Here is an 11836-nt window from a genome sequence, read left to right as displayed (position 1 = left end):
GAGTCAAACATTTACAAGTTTATTAAGGGTTAAACGAACATACTCACAGACAGCACCCCAAATGCACAGCGATGCTTTGCTGTAGAAGCTCACGTTAGTTGTTCATTACCCCTTTCTAAATCATCTTCTAACTTGTATTAGTCTTGCCCTTTTTATAATATTTCTAACTACATTACTTTGCAATGGCCTTTATACACTTTGCATATGCTAGCACTGTGTCAAGGAGTTCCAGTCACACAAAATCTACCATCTGTGGTCCCAGGGCCTCGCAGGAGCTGCTGTTTAGATTAAGCAAAGCATAGAATATACCTTATGTGCTCTCACCTTTGTCCTCGTCTTCCAGTCCACGAGTCTCCATATTCCCCAGATGATTCCACTTTTTCCACTCGGCCACAAATGAATCCCACCACCAAGCACGTATCTCCCTCTCCTCAAACACCGATCCATTCACCACCTATCATACCACTGTCCAGAACCCCAAAGGAATGTACACGTACTTCACAAATCTAGTCTACTGTATTTGCTACTCATGGTGCCATTCTCTCCAGTTGGGAGGCCAAACACAAATTAGGTGATCACATTGCCAAATACCTGTTCTGCCTGCAAATTTGACCAACCTTCCAGCAGCTCACCATTTTTACTCCTCCCATTCCCACTCGACCTCCTACACTATTCCAACCAAGCTCAACGCAATCATCAGAAACAGTATCACATCCCTCTAGTCTGAACACTGACTTTAATAACTTTGGACGTTAGTTATATCACTTTTGGGGGGAAAAAACCATGTAGGCAGGGGGAGGGGGGTGTTGGTGATGTGGAGTTGGTCTGTTGGTGTCCTGAGTTGGAAAGATGTGCTGACATTTGGGGTGGAGACCCTTTATCAGAACATAAGGCTGTTAGGAGGGTCTGTGCCATTGGTGTTGGCTTTTTTTCCATTTTTGGAACTGGCATACCCCATGTTCCGCAAGCATTTTAATTTCAGACACTTTGCAGGCGCTCTGCATTTTTATCAATTCCCCATTTTCTCACCTTTTTCTTTGAGTGGGCTCCTCACTGTCTTAGCTACTTGCATTCTTTTGCATCTTTGATGCTTCGCCCCATTTCCTGACTGATGAAGCTGGGTACAGGAGCATAATGGTTATGTTACTGGACTAGTAAGCCAGAGGCCTGGATTAATGATCTGGAGAATATACGAGTTCAAATCCCACCATGACAGCTGAGGAATTTAAATTCAGTTAAATAAAAAAAATCTGGAATAAAAAGTTAGCATCAGTGATGGTGACCATGAAACTACTGGGTTGTTGTAAAAACCCATCTGGTTCACGAATGTCCTTTAGGGAAGGAAATCTGCCGTCCTTACCCGGTCTGGCCGATATGTGACTCCAGACCCACAGCAATGTGGTTGACTCTTTACTGCCCTCTGAAAAAGCAAGCCAAGGCAGCTCACCACAAGCAAGCAATTAGGGATGGGCAATAAATGCTGGCCTTGCCAGCGATGCCCAGATCACAGGAACAAATAAAAAAAGTTTTGTATCATCTCGCGCTTTTCTTTCAAGCAGCTTATTCAACCTGTTAACTCCCGCTCAGCATCAGTTAAAATGGTTTTACTTTTCAGACATTAAGCTCTTCTCTCTCCATAGTTGCTGACTGACCTACTTTGCATTTCCAGCATTTTCTGTCTGGACTTCCAGCGTTTGCATGATGAAAGTAGCGTTGATTGAAACTGAAACAGTGTTAGAATTAATTTTACAAAAGCAAAATACTGCAGATGCTGGAAATCTGAAATAAAAACAGAAAATGCTGGAAATACTCAGCAGGTCAGGCAGCATCTGTGGAGAGAGAAACAAGAGTTCACGTTTCAGGTCGATAACCCTTCATCAGAACTGGAAAAAGCTGGAGATGGAACACGCTTTTAAGCAAGTGTAGGGGCAGGGAAAGGGGGGAGGGGAGGAAAGAACAAAAGGGAAGGTCCGTGATAGGATGGAAGGCAGGAGAGATTAAGAGACAATAAAGGGATGATGCTGAAAGGCAAAAGGAGATGGTAATGGGACAAGTTAAGAAACAAAACATGGCTCTAGATGAAGTGTAAATGGCAATGGCTGAATGATCGATAGCTGCCATGCGAGAGGGAGAGATTGGGGCAGAAGAAATTGTTGAACTCAATGTTGAGTCCAGAAGGCTGTAAAGTGCCTAATCGAAAGATGAGGTGCTGTCCCTCGAGCTTACTTGGAACAGTGTAAGAGGCCGAGAACGGAGAGGTCAGAGTGGGAGTGGAGCGGAGAATTTAAGTGATGGGCGACTGGAAGCTCAAGGTCACCCTTACAGACCGAACGGAAATGTTCCGCAAAGCAGTTGCCCAATCTGCGTTTGGTCTCCCCAATGTAGAGGAGGCCGCATCGTGAGCAGCAAATGCAATTTATTACACTGTATGAAGTACAAGTAAATCTCTTTCACCTGGAAGGAGTGTTTGGGGCCCTGGACAGTGGGAAGAGAGGAGGTAAAAGGACATGCGTTGCATCGCCTGCGCTTGTACGCGAAGGTGCCGGGCAAAGGGGAAGGGGTGTTGGGGAGCTGGGTGTCGGATAGGTGCAGAAATCCACCACTGTGTTCAACCCAAACTACTGCAAGCCACCCAAACCTGAATGCCACTCAGAAGTTGGAGCAGGGAAAGGGGGTGGATAGAAGAAGCTCAAGGTAGGCTATGACCCTAGTATCCTACAACAGTGACTACACGCCAAAAGTACTTCATTGGCTGTAAAGCACTTTGAGACATCCACTGGTCATGAAAAGCGCTATAGAAATGCAAGTCTTTCTTTCTTCTGTATATTGACTTGACAGACTTCAACAAATGCATCTTCGAGGAAGGGCTTTATGGCTATCTCCAAATAAGATAGGGGTGCTCCTAGTGAATAGGGAGCCAATGGAGACCTTTCCTACAAAAGCAGGTGACTGGGGTAAAATACTGTGCGTCAATAGTACCCATCAATTGTGAATGGATTATTGCACTTTGCACAGTATTTAAAGTGTCGCTCACAAAAGTGTGTCATATAATCCCGACTGTAGAAACAGATTGTTTTGATGCAGGCTGTAGTACATTTCCACGGGTCAGTAGTAGCCACCATACCAAGTGACTATCTCAGCGGAGTAGGTTTTGTATTGTTTTGATGATGGTCACAGCAGCAAAGAGCACGGGTTACAGTTGCAACTGCAAGACTCAAAAGCATTTTTTTAAAAAATAAATTGGTGTGCATGGCCCTGTAAAAGGACAACACTGATGTGTTTCAAGTGAATGTAAAGGCCCATTCTGTGGCTGATGTGATGTTCTTTGAATATTGCGTTTCGGTTCCCTAGCCATGCACTGATGAAGCATAGAACAAAGGACAACAGAAACACATTTCCCACACACTACATTCCTCCAAACTCAGTGCACCCAATTCCTGCAATTCAAGACTTTCATCCAAATTGTGGGGGCAGGATTCAGCCTCATATCCTCCAGGTTGAAGAATATTCGAACATTCTGCTACCCACCTGTTTTCACTCCTTCCTCTTCCCTGTTTTGAAAGAGTTTCAAACTTATTTTTAGAAACCAAATAAAAAGGATACTCTTGAATTTTATTAATCACATTTCCACAGGGCACAGATTACACAAACAGCTTTACAATGGGCCCAGAGTACAAGGCTCTTGAATTATGGTACAAATCAAACAGCTTTCAAGGAATCAAAATGTTGTCCTCATTTACTCAATTTCCATACAGAACCCCAACAATGACAAACCAGAGACAATTAGAAACTGATCACCATTTACTATTAATTCAACATAGTGAATTGTACATTGTGTGGATTACACATGTATAGAAAAAAGCATTACGTTACAGGTAGTGATGGGCAACACGTCGCCATATCACATTAAGTTGGACAATGCATTAACAAGCTGGCCATTTCATCTTTCATTTAACTGTGTCACTTTTTGTAATCCACTTGCATAGGAAAAACATTAAAAAAAAATTGTCACAACATATATTCATATTGTGATGTCATTACATGAAATGTCACATTAATAAAAGGACATCAGCCATCACCAGACTGCTTTCTTCCCCAATGTCTCCCTGGAAAATCTACATGTTAAGAGTTTCAATTAAATCTACTGGCCCGTTTAGGGTCTGCAAACATGCCGCTGTACAGTAGCTACGACTGAAATGCATGGTTTCAACTCAATAATTCCACACTCTTGCAATTGGTCTACAAGATCCCCTTAAGTTCAATCCGCAATATAAGCAAATATATTGTTGAGATAGTCTGCCAGACCCCACACAGCCAGAGGTAAAACTATTTAAAAAAAAAAAAAAAAAATCTAATTTCTTCAACATTTTGAAGGTTTGATTAAATAGAAAGAACATACTTACATATGAACTGAAATGTGGAATTGAAGATAGTCCAACTCCACTGAACTAAACTGGCTCCCTCGTTAGCCACTCCCTCAACTCCCTGCTACAATAAGTCCCCATGTTAGTTTTACTCCACAAGTGGGCAAATCAGGTCGATGAGAAACTTCATCCCAATCCTCTGGAGCCCCTCAACATTTTCATTTCTGATGCATTTCCTTAAATTCCTTTAAAGAAAACCAATTGGAGTGTTAATGACACTGAAATTGCCACTGGCTGGGACAGCAATTGCTTGACCCTAAAAAATGTATAGTCAGACATTTGTACCCAAATATTCCCCAATTCCAAACGATGCAACTCCCAGTGGCGGAGTATCACAAACATTTACTTCATAAAAGTAGCTGAAGGAGCTTATTTAGCAGTTGGGCAGGTGTGCATCAAAAAAAGTCAACCACAATTTTATTGCTGAACTCAATTGAAAGGCCTCCAAAGCTGCTGAGGAAATTTCAATGGAAAGCAAGCGCCCCACCCCATGGATGCTACACACTTTGATTTGGCTATTTTTTCCCATTGAAAACAAGAGCAGCTATGCAACATTTAGTACAGCTTAATTCAGTACTTTACATCAATTGTAAAGACTAGCTTCTTCCACATACTTCATTTTGTAAGTACCTGGAACATGTTAATGGGAAACATTACTACTGTGTCACAGGGGGTTGGGTTGGGTGAGGTGAGATATTCTCCATACAGAAGTATGGAGGGGGGGAATGTCGAACATTATTTGGTTGGAGATGCTCCACAGGTGATGTGCAGTTTGCTGGGGAAGAATAGAAGGGGCTGTACTGTACCTGGGTGTGTTTTATACTGGGCAGCAAGGATTCTAACTCTCCAGCACTGACATCCCTCACCTGCGTGAGCATCAGAGTTCAAACAGGGTACATCCTTGCTCAAAGATCTGATGTGTAGCTTCCTGTTGTCTGGCTACCCCAATTACCAGATTTTAAATGTTTACTTTCTACTTTTGAAGACCTTGAACTGTCTCCATTAGTGAAGTCTGCATTAGAGCCTCTTCAAACTCTTAACTGGCAGTGCATTGATTGAAGTACTTCTGTTTAACCAAGAGGAATCTCTCTCATTCTTGTATTTGTATATTTGCCTCTTTACTGTCAATCTCTCCAGAGACCGGTGTCGGGAGCAACAGGAGAACAGCGAGTATTTAAACTCACTTTCGTGGGCTTTTTTTCCTCCAGAGGCTTACCAATCGCGCAGACTGGCAGCGGCATTCCAGAGCCACGTCACGATTCAAAAAGTGACGCTGGCAAGAGGAAGCAGCTGATTGGGTGAGTACGGCCAGGTGAGTATTTATACTATAGTTTGACAGTTAAGGTTAATAGTTTATAAAGTTTAGACGGTCTTAATTTTTGTGGTTATAGTTTCTAAGGTCTCTGTTGTGTAGCGGGGAGTGCTAGTAAAAAAGGGTCCTTGAGTATATCATTTAATTGTAGTGTAATTAGTGCTATTGATTTGATTTAATTTAATTTGAATTAATTAAAGGGAAAGTCATGGCAGGACAGCTCGGCCCCGTGGCATGCTCCTCCTGCACTGTGGGAAATCAGGGACACTTCCATTGTCCCCGACGACTGTGCGGGAAGTGTATCCAGCTGCAGCTACTGGCAGACAGCATTGCAGCGCTGGAGCTGCGAATGGATACATACTGGCGCATTCGCGATGCTGAGGACATAGTGGATAGCACGTTTAATGAGTTGGTCACACCGCAGGTAAAGGCTGCACAGGCAGGAAGGGAATGGGTGACTGCCAGGCAGAGTAGTAGGCACAGAGGTAGTGCAGGGGTCCCCTGTGGCCACCCCCCTCTCAAACAGATATACCACTTTGGATATTGTTGAGGGAGATGGCTTATCGGGGGAAGGCAGCAGCAGCCAATTTCCTGGCACCATGGGTGGTTCTGCTGCACAGGACGGGAGGAAAAAGGGCGGGAGAGCTATAGGGATAGGGGGTTCTATTGTAAGGGGAACAGATAGGCGTTTCTGCGGCTGCAAACGAGACTCCAGGATGGTATGTTGCCAGGGTCAAGGATGTCTCGGGGCGGCTGCAGGGAATTCTGGAGGGGGAGGGTGAACAGCCAGTTGTCATGGTGCATATAGGTACCAACGATATCGGTAAAAAACGGGGCGAGGTCCTAAAAGCTGAATATAGGGAGTTAGTAGGCAAATTTAAAAAATAGGACCGCAAAAGGTAGTAATCTCAGGATTGCTACCAGTGCCACGTGCTAGTCAGAGTAGAAATAGAAGGATATTTCAGATGAATATGTGGCTAGAGGAATGGTACATGGGGGAGGGATTCAAATTCCTGGGACATTGGAACCGGTTCTGGGGGAGGTGGGACCAGTACAAACTGGACAGTTTGCACCTGGGTGGGACCGGGACCGATGTCCTAGGGGGAGTGTTTGCTAGTGCTGTTGGGGAGGGTTTAAACTTAAATGGCAGGGGGTTGGGAACCTGTGCAGGGAGACAGAGGAAAGGGAAGCAAGGATAGAAACAAAAGACAGGAAGGAGAAAAGCAAAAGTGGAAGGCAGAGAAGTCAAGGGTGTAAATCAAACAGGGCTACAGTAAATAATAATTCTAAAAGGACTAAGTGTTAAAAAAACAAGCCTCAAGGCTTTGTGTCTTAATGCGAGGAGCATTCGTAATAAGGTGGCTGAATTAGCTGTGCAAATAGATGTAAACGAATATGATAATTGGGATTACAGAGACACGGCTCCAGGGTGACCAAGGCTGGGAATTCAACATCCAGGAAGGACAGGCAAAAAGGAATAGGAGGTGGGGTAGCATTGCTGGTTAAAGAGGAGATTAACACAATAGTAAGGAAGGATATTAGCTCTGATGATGTAGAATCTGTATGGGTAGAGCTGAGAAATACCATGGGGCAGAAAACATTAGTGGGAGTTGTATACAGACCCCCAAACAGTAATGCTGAGGTTGGGGATGGCATTAAACGGGAAATTAGAGACACGTGCAATAAGGGCACAGCAGTTATCATGGGTGACTTTAATCTACATATAGATTGGGCTAACCAAATTAGTAACAATACTGTGGAGGAGGAATTCCTAGAGTGTATACGGGATGGTTTCCTGGACCAATATGTCGAGGAACCAACTAGAGATCAGGCCATCTTAGACTGGGTATTATGTAATAAGAAAAGATTAATTAGCAATCTTGTTGTGCGAGGCCCCTTGGGCAGGAGCGATCATAATATGATAGAATTCTTCATTAAGATGGAGAGTGAAGTAGTTGATTCAGACACTTGGGTACTGAATTTAAATAAAGGAAACTACGATGGTATGAGGCACGAGTTGGCTAGGATGAATTGGGGAATCTTACTTAAAGGGTTGATGGTGAATAGGCAATGGCAAACATTTAAAGATCGCATGGATGAACTACAGAATTGGTTCATCCCTGTTTGGCATAAAAATAAAACAAAAAAGGTGACTCAACCGTGGTTAACAAGGGAAATTAGGGCTAGCATAAGATCCAAGGAGAGGACATATAAATTGGCCAGAAAAAGCAGCAAACCTGAGGATTGGGAGCAGTTTAGGATTCAGCAAAGGAGGACAAACGGATTAAATAACAGGGGGAAATAGAATGAGAGTAAGCGTGCAGAGAACATAAAAACTGACTGTAAAAGCTTCTATAGATATGTAAAGAGAAAAAGATTGGTGAAGTCAAGCGTAGGTCCCTTGCAGTCAGAATCAGGGGAATTTATAATGGGGAACAAAGAAATGGCTGACCAATTAAATACATACTTTGGATCTGTCTTCACAAGGGAGGGCACAAATAGCCTCCCAGAGATGTTGGGGAACATAGGGTCTAATGAGAGGAATTGAATGAAATCAGTATTTGTAGGGAAATGGTGTTAGGGAAATTGAAGGGATTGAAGGCCAATAAATCCCCAGGGCCTGATACTCTACATTCTAGGGTATTTAAGGAAGTGGCCCTAGAAATAGTAGATGCATTGCTGGTCATCTTCCAAAATTCTATAGACTCTGGAACAGTACCCATGGATTGGAGGGTAGCTAATGTAACCCCACTATTTAAAAAAAGGTGGTAGAGAGAAAAGGGGGAATTATAGACCAGTAAGCCAGACAGCAGTAGTGGGGAAAATGCTAGAGTCCATTATAAAGGATGTAATAGCAGAGCACTTGGAAAAAGAGCGACAGGATCGGACAAAGTCAACATGGATTTACAAAAGGTAAATTGTGCTTGACTAATCTACTGGAATTTTTTGAGGATGTAACTGGTAGAATAGATAAGGGAGAACCAGTGGATGTGGTGTATTTGGACTTTCAGAAGGCTTTCGATAAGGTCCCGCATAAGAGATTAGCGTGCAAAGTTAAAGCACATGGGATTGGGGGCAAGGTACTGACTTGGATAGAGAACTGGTTGGCAGACAGGAAGCAAAGAATTGGAATGAACAGGTCTTTTTCCGAGTGGCAGGCAGTGATTAGTGGGGTACCGCAGGGATCGTGCTAGGACCCCAGCTATTCACAATATATATTAATGATCTAGACAAGGGAGCTAGATGTAATATCTCCAAGTTTGCAGATGACACAAAGCTGGGTGGACGTGTGTGCTGTGAGGAGGATGCAGAGAAACTCCAGTATGATTTGGACAGGTTGGGTGATTGGGCAGATGCAGTATAATGTGGATAAATACAAGGTTATCCACTTTGGTAGCAAAAACAGGAAGGCAGATTATCTGAACGGCAATAGATTGGGAAAAGGGGAAGTGCAACGAGACCTGGGTGTCCTTGTGCACCAGTCGCTGAAGGTAATCATGCAGGTGCAGCAGGCAAATGGTATGTTGGCCTTCATAGCGAGAGGATTAGAGTACAGGAGAAAGGATGTCTTGCTGCAGTTGTACAGGGCCTTGGTGAGACCACACCTTGGAGTATGGTGTGCAGTTTTGGTCGCCTTATCCGAGGAAGAATGTTCTTGCTATGGAGAGAGTGCAGCGAAGATTCACCAGACTGATACCTGGGGTGGCAGGAATGACGTACGGAGAGATTGGGTCGATTAGGCTTATATTCGCTAGAGTTCAGAAGAACGAGAGGGGATCTCATTGAAACTTATAAAATTTTAACAGGACTAGACAGACTAGATGCAGGATGTTCCCGATGGCAGGGGAGTCCAGAACCAGGGGTCACAGTCTAAGGATAAGGGGTAAGCCATTTAGGACTGAGATGAGGAGGAATTTCTTCACCCAGAGAGTGGTGAACCTGTGGAATTCTCTACCACAGAAGGCAGTTGAGGCCAATTCATTAAATATATTCAAGGAGGAGTTGGATAGATTTCTTAAGGCTAAAGGGATCAAGGGATATGGGGAGAAAGCAGGGACAGGGTACTGAATTTGGATGATCAGCCATGATCTCATTAAATGACGGAACAGGCTTGAGGGGCCGAATGGCCTACTCCTGCTCCTACCTTCTATGTTAACATACTGGGGTCTCACCATTGTAGGTTTCCTCCTCTGCAAAGTGCTTCACTGACAATTCAGAGGAACCGTGCTAGCAAGCAACTCGTCCCATAGATAAGCACGGACATTAGCAAAATTCAGCACCAGTCCAATGGAGCCTTCAGTGTGGACTTCAGTGGAGACTAAGATTGCAAGTCTTCACAGCGCTGGGAATGCAGAGTAAAAAAAAAGCTCCCCCCATCTGGCAGAGTGTCTTCGTGAAGACAGTAGATTTTCCCATCGTAAATGCTTCATTGAATAGTTTAAATCTGTATCTGACTTAAGTTTCTACATTGTAACAACCACATTATGTGATAGGATATAGGACAGCACTTCATTGAATTATGATAGGAGCACCTAATTTACATACTGTCCAGAGTCTTGGACAAACTAGACTCAAATGTGTTCAAATTAAAGTTCAAGAGTATTATTAATATGCAAGCTTCAATATTGCAGGTATTGTTGCGAACTAGTCTGAATTTACACACCGTAGAAATCATTTTAACTTGTGTTACTAGCTTATTGCCTTCTCATTGCTATTTAATTTTCAACCAGCAGGGTAGGGCTAGACAGACTAGTCATCTCATTGGCTGCCATCAATGCTGCTCCATAAATGATCAACAATAACCACATAATGAGACAGGCCAGACTGTCCCTAGAATTAGTGGAAATGCACGATTGGCTGGGTGGGAGAGGGATGAGAGGGAGACACGAGAAAGTGAACACACGAGATGTCATTCCACCTCGTAGCCCTGATCTTCAAAACTCAGCCACCCACAAGCTGCTGATTTTGAATGGTAGCCAGGATTAGGATCTCAGCTGGAATCCAACATTCAGCTAAAGGACTTAAAAAAAAAAAAAAAAGTTATTGCACTGCTTGAACATTAAACTTTTCCCAATTGACATCCAAAAATATTCTGCTTAAAAATCCTTACTAAACTCTGCACACAACCAACTTGACAACTGCAACCTCAAGGATAAGACTTGGATGAAATGGTAAAATGCTGGAATAATTTACTTGGTGTGGGCTTGGGTGCCACCACTTAACTATGTTAGACACCTTAATGTGTAGGAGTGTGATGGAGAGAAACACAGAAAATCTCCAAGTACAGTCCTAGTGAATAAATAAGTTATGATCTTAATCAGCTATTCAGTCGAAGCAGTGTACCCAAAGAGAGAACAGTGGATTTCAAATCATACCAGAATTGTATTAAAGGCTTGGGCCAGATGACTAAATATGGACTGAAAGTTAGAAGATCTGACAGACTATGGTGATCCAAAATGTGCAGTGCATGACCGTACCGACAAGCACCTCAAGTGGAACTTGGGAGCAGACTGAACCGGACAAAATGCATATCGGAGCTATTTTCCATCCAGGGCACTAAAGATGGCGCACAAAAAATATATACAGAGATGTAACTCAAGAATGAAGAACAACCAGTAGATTTGTTAAGCTCTGAACAGACCATTCTTCCCCCCACCCCCAAAATCAAGAACAGCAGTGAACACATTTAACACATGTTCATCAGGAGCAATTTTCTACCATAGCTGAACAGCACACATTCAATTTCTTACAGAAACACATGCTCGCACATTTTCTTCCTCCCGCGCCCCCCCCCCCCCCCAACCCCCAACTGACTGAGGTTTCTTTAGAATTTGCTTCAACAAATGTTAGTCACTTGTGCCAGGCTGCTGAAGATGTACACAATCCCATCGCGATTCCTCCTGCACTACCAAGATAGGTAGCAACATCCTTTTGTCTTTGAGGGGCTGTAAATATTTTGCTCGAGAGTAGGAGCCACAACTTAGGGGTATAGTCATTCACTGCAGACACTGTCCATGGAAATTACTCACTTGAGTATAATGTGGTAACTGTCACTGCCCTCCGCTGTAGGAAAGAAATGGAAAAAGCAAAGACATTAAAA

The 11836-nt window shown here is 43.4% G+C and overlaps 1 protein-coding gene across 4 annotated transcripts in view; it reads right to left on the bottom strand.

Annotated features, from left to right (window-relative positions):
* Positions 1–3593: 3593 nt before the first annotated feature.
* tfcp2 (transcription factor CP2) overlaps positions 3594–11836 on the bottom strand; it is a 122218-nt gene continuing 113975 nt past the window's right edge. For 2 of the 4 annotated variants that reach the window (XM_085972616.1, XM_085972617.1), the window contains 2 exons: positions 11766–11799; positions 3594–4609 (listed from right to left, as the gene is read on the bottom strand). In XM_085972616.1, coding sequence (XP_085828742.1) covers positions 4513–4609; positions 11766–11799 — 131 coding nt within the window. In that variant the 3' untranslated portion in view covers positions 3594–4512. Of the gene's footprint in view, positions 4610–11761; positions 11800–11836 lie in introns of those variants that run through there. The other 2 variants (XM_085972618.1, XM_085972619.1) reach the window with 1 other exon arrangement.

Source organism: Somniosus microcephalus, chromosome 33, assembly GCF_052327205.1.
Source record: "Somniosus microcephalus isolate GS21.2 chromosome 33, FLI_Smic_1.0, whole genome shotgun sequence".
Lineage (NCBI taxonomy): Eukaryota > Metazoa > Chordata > Chondrichthyes > Squaliformes > Somniosidae > Somniosus > Somniosus microcephalus.
The sequence above is the reverse complement of the archived record's forward strand: the minus strand, read 5'-3'. Positions and strand labels throughout refer to the sequence as shown.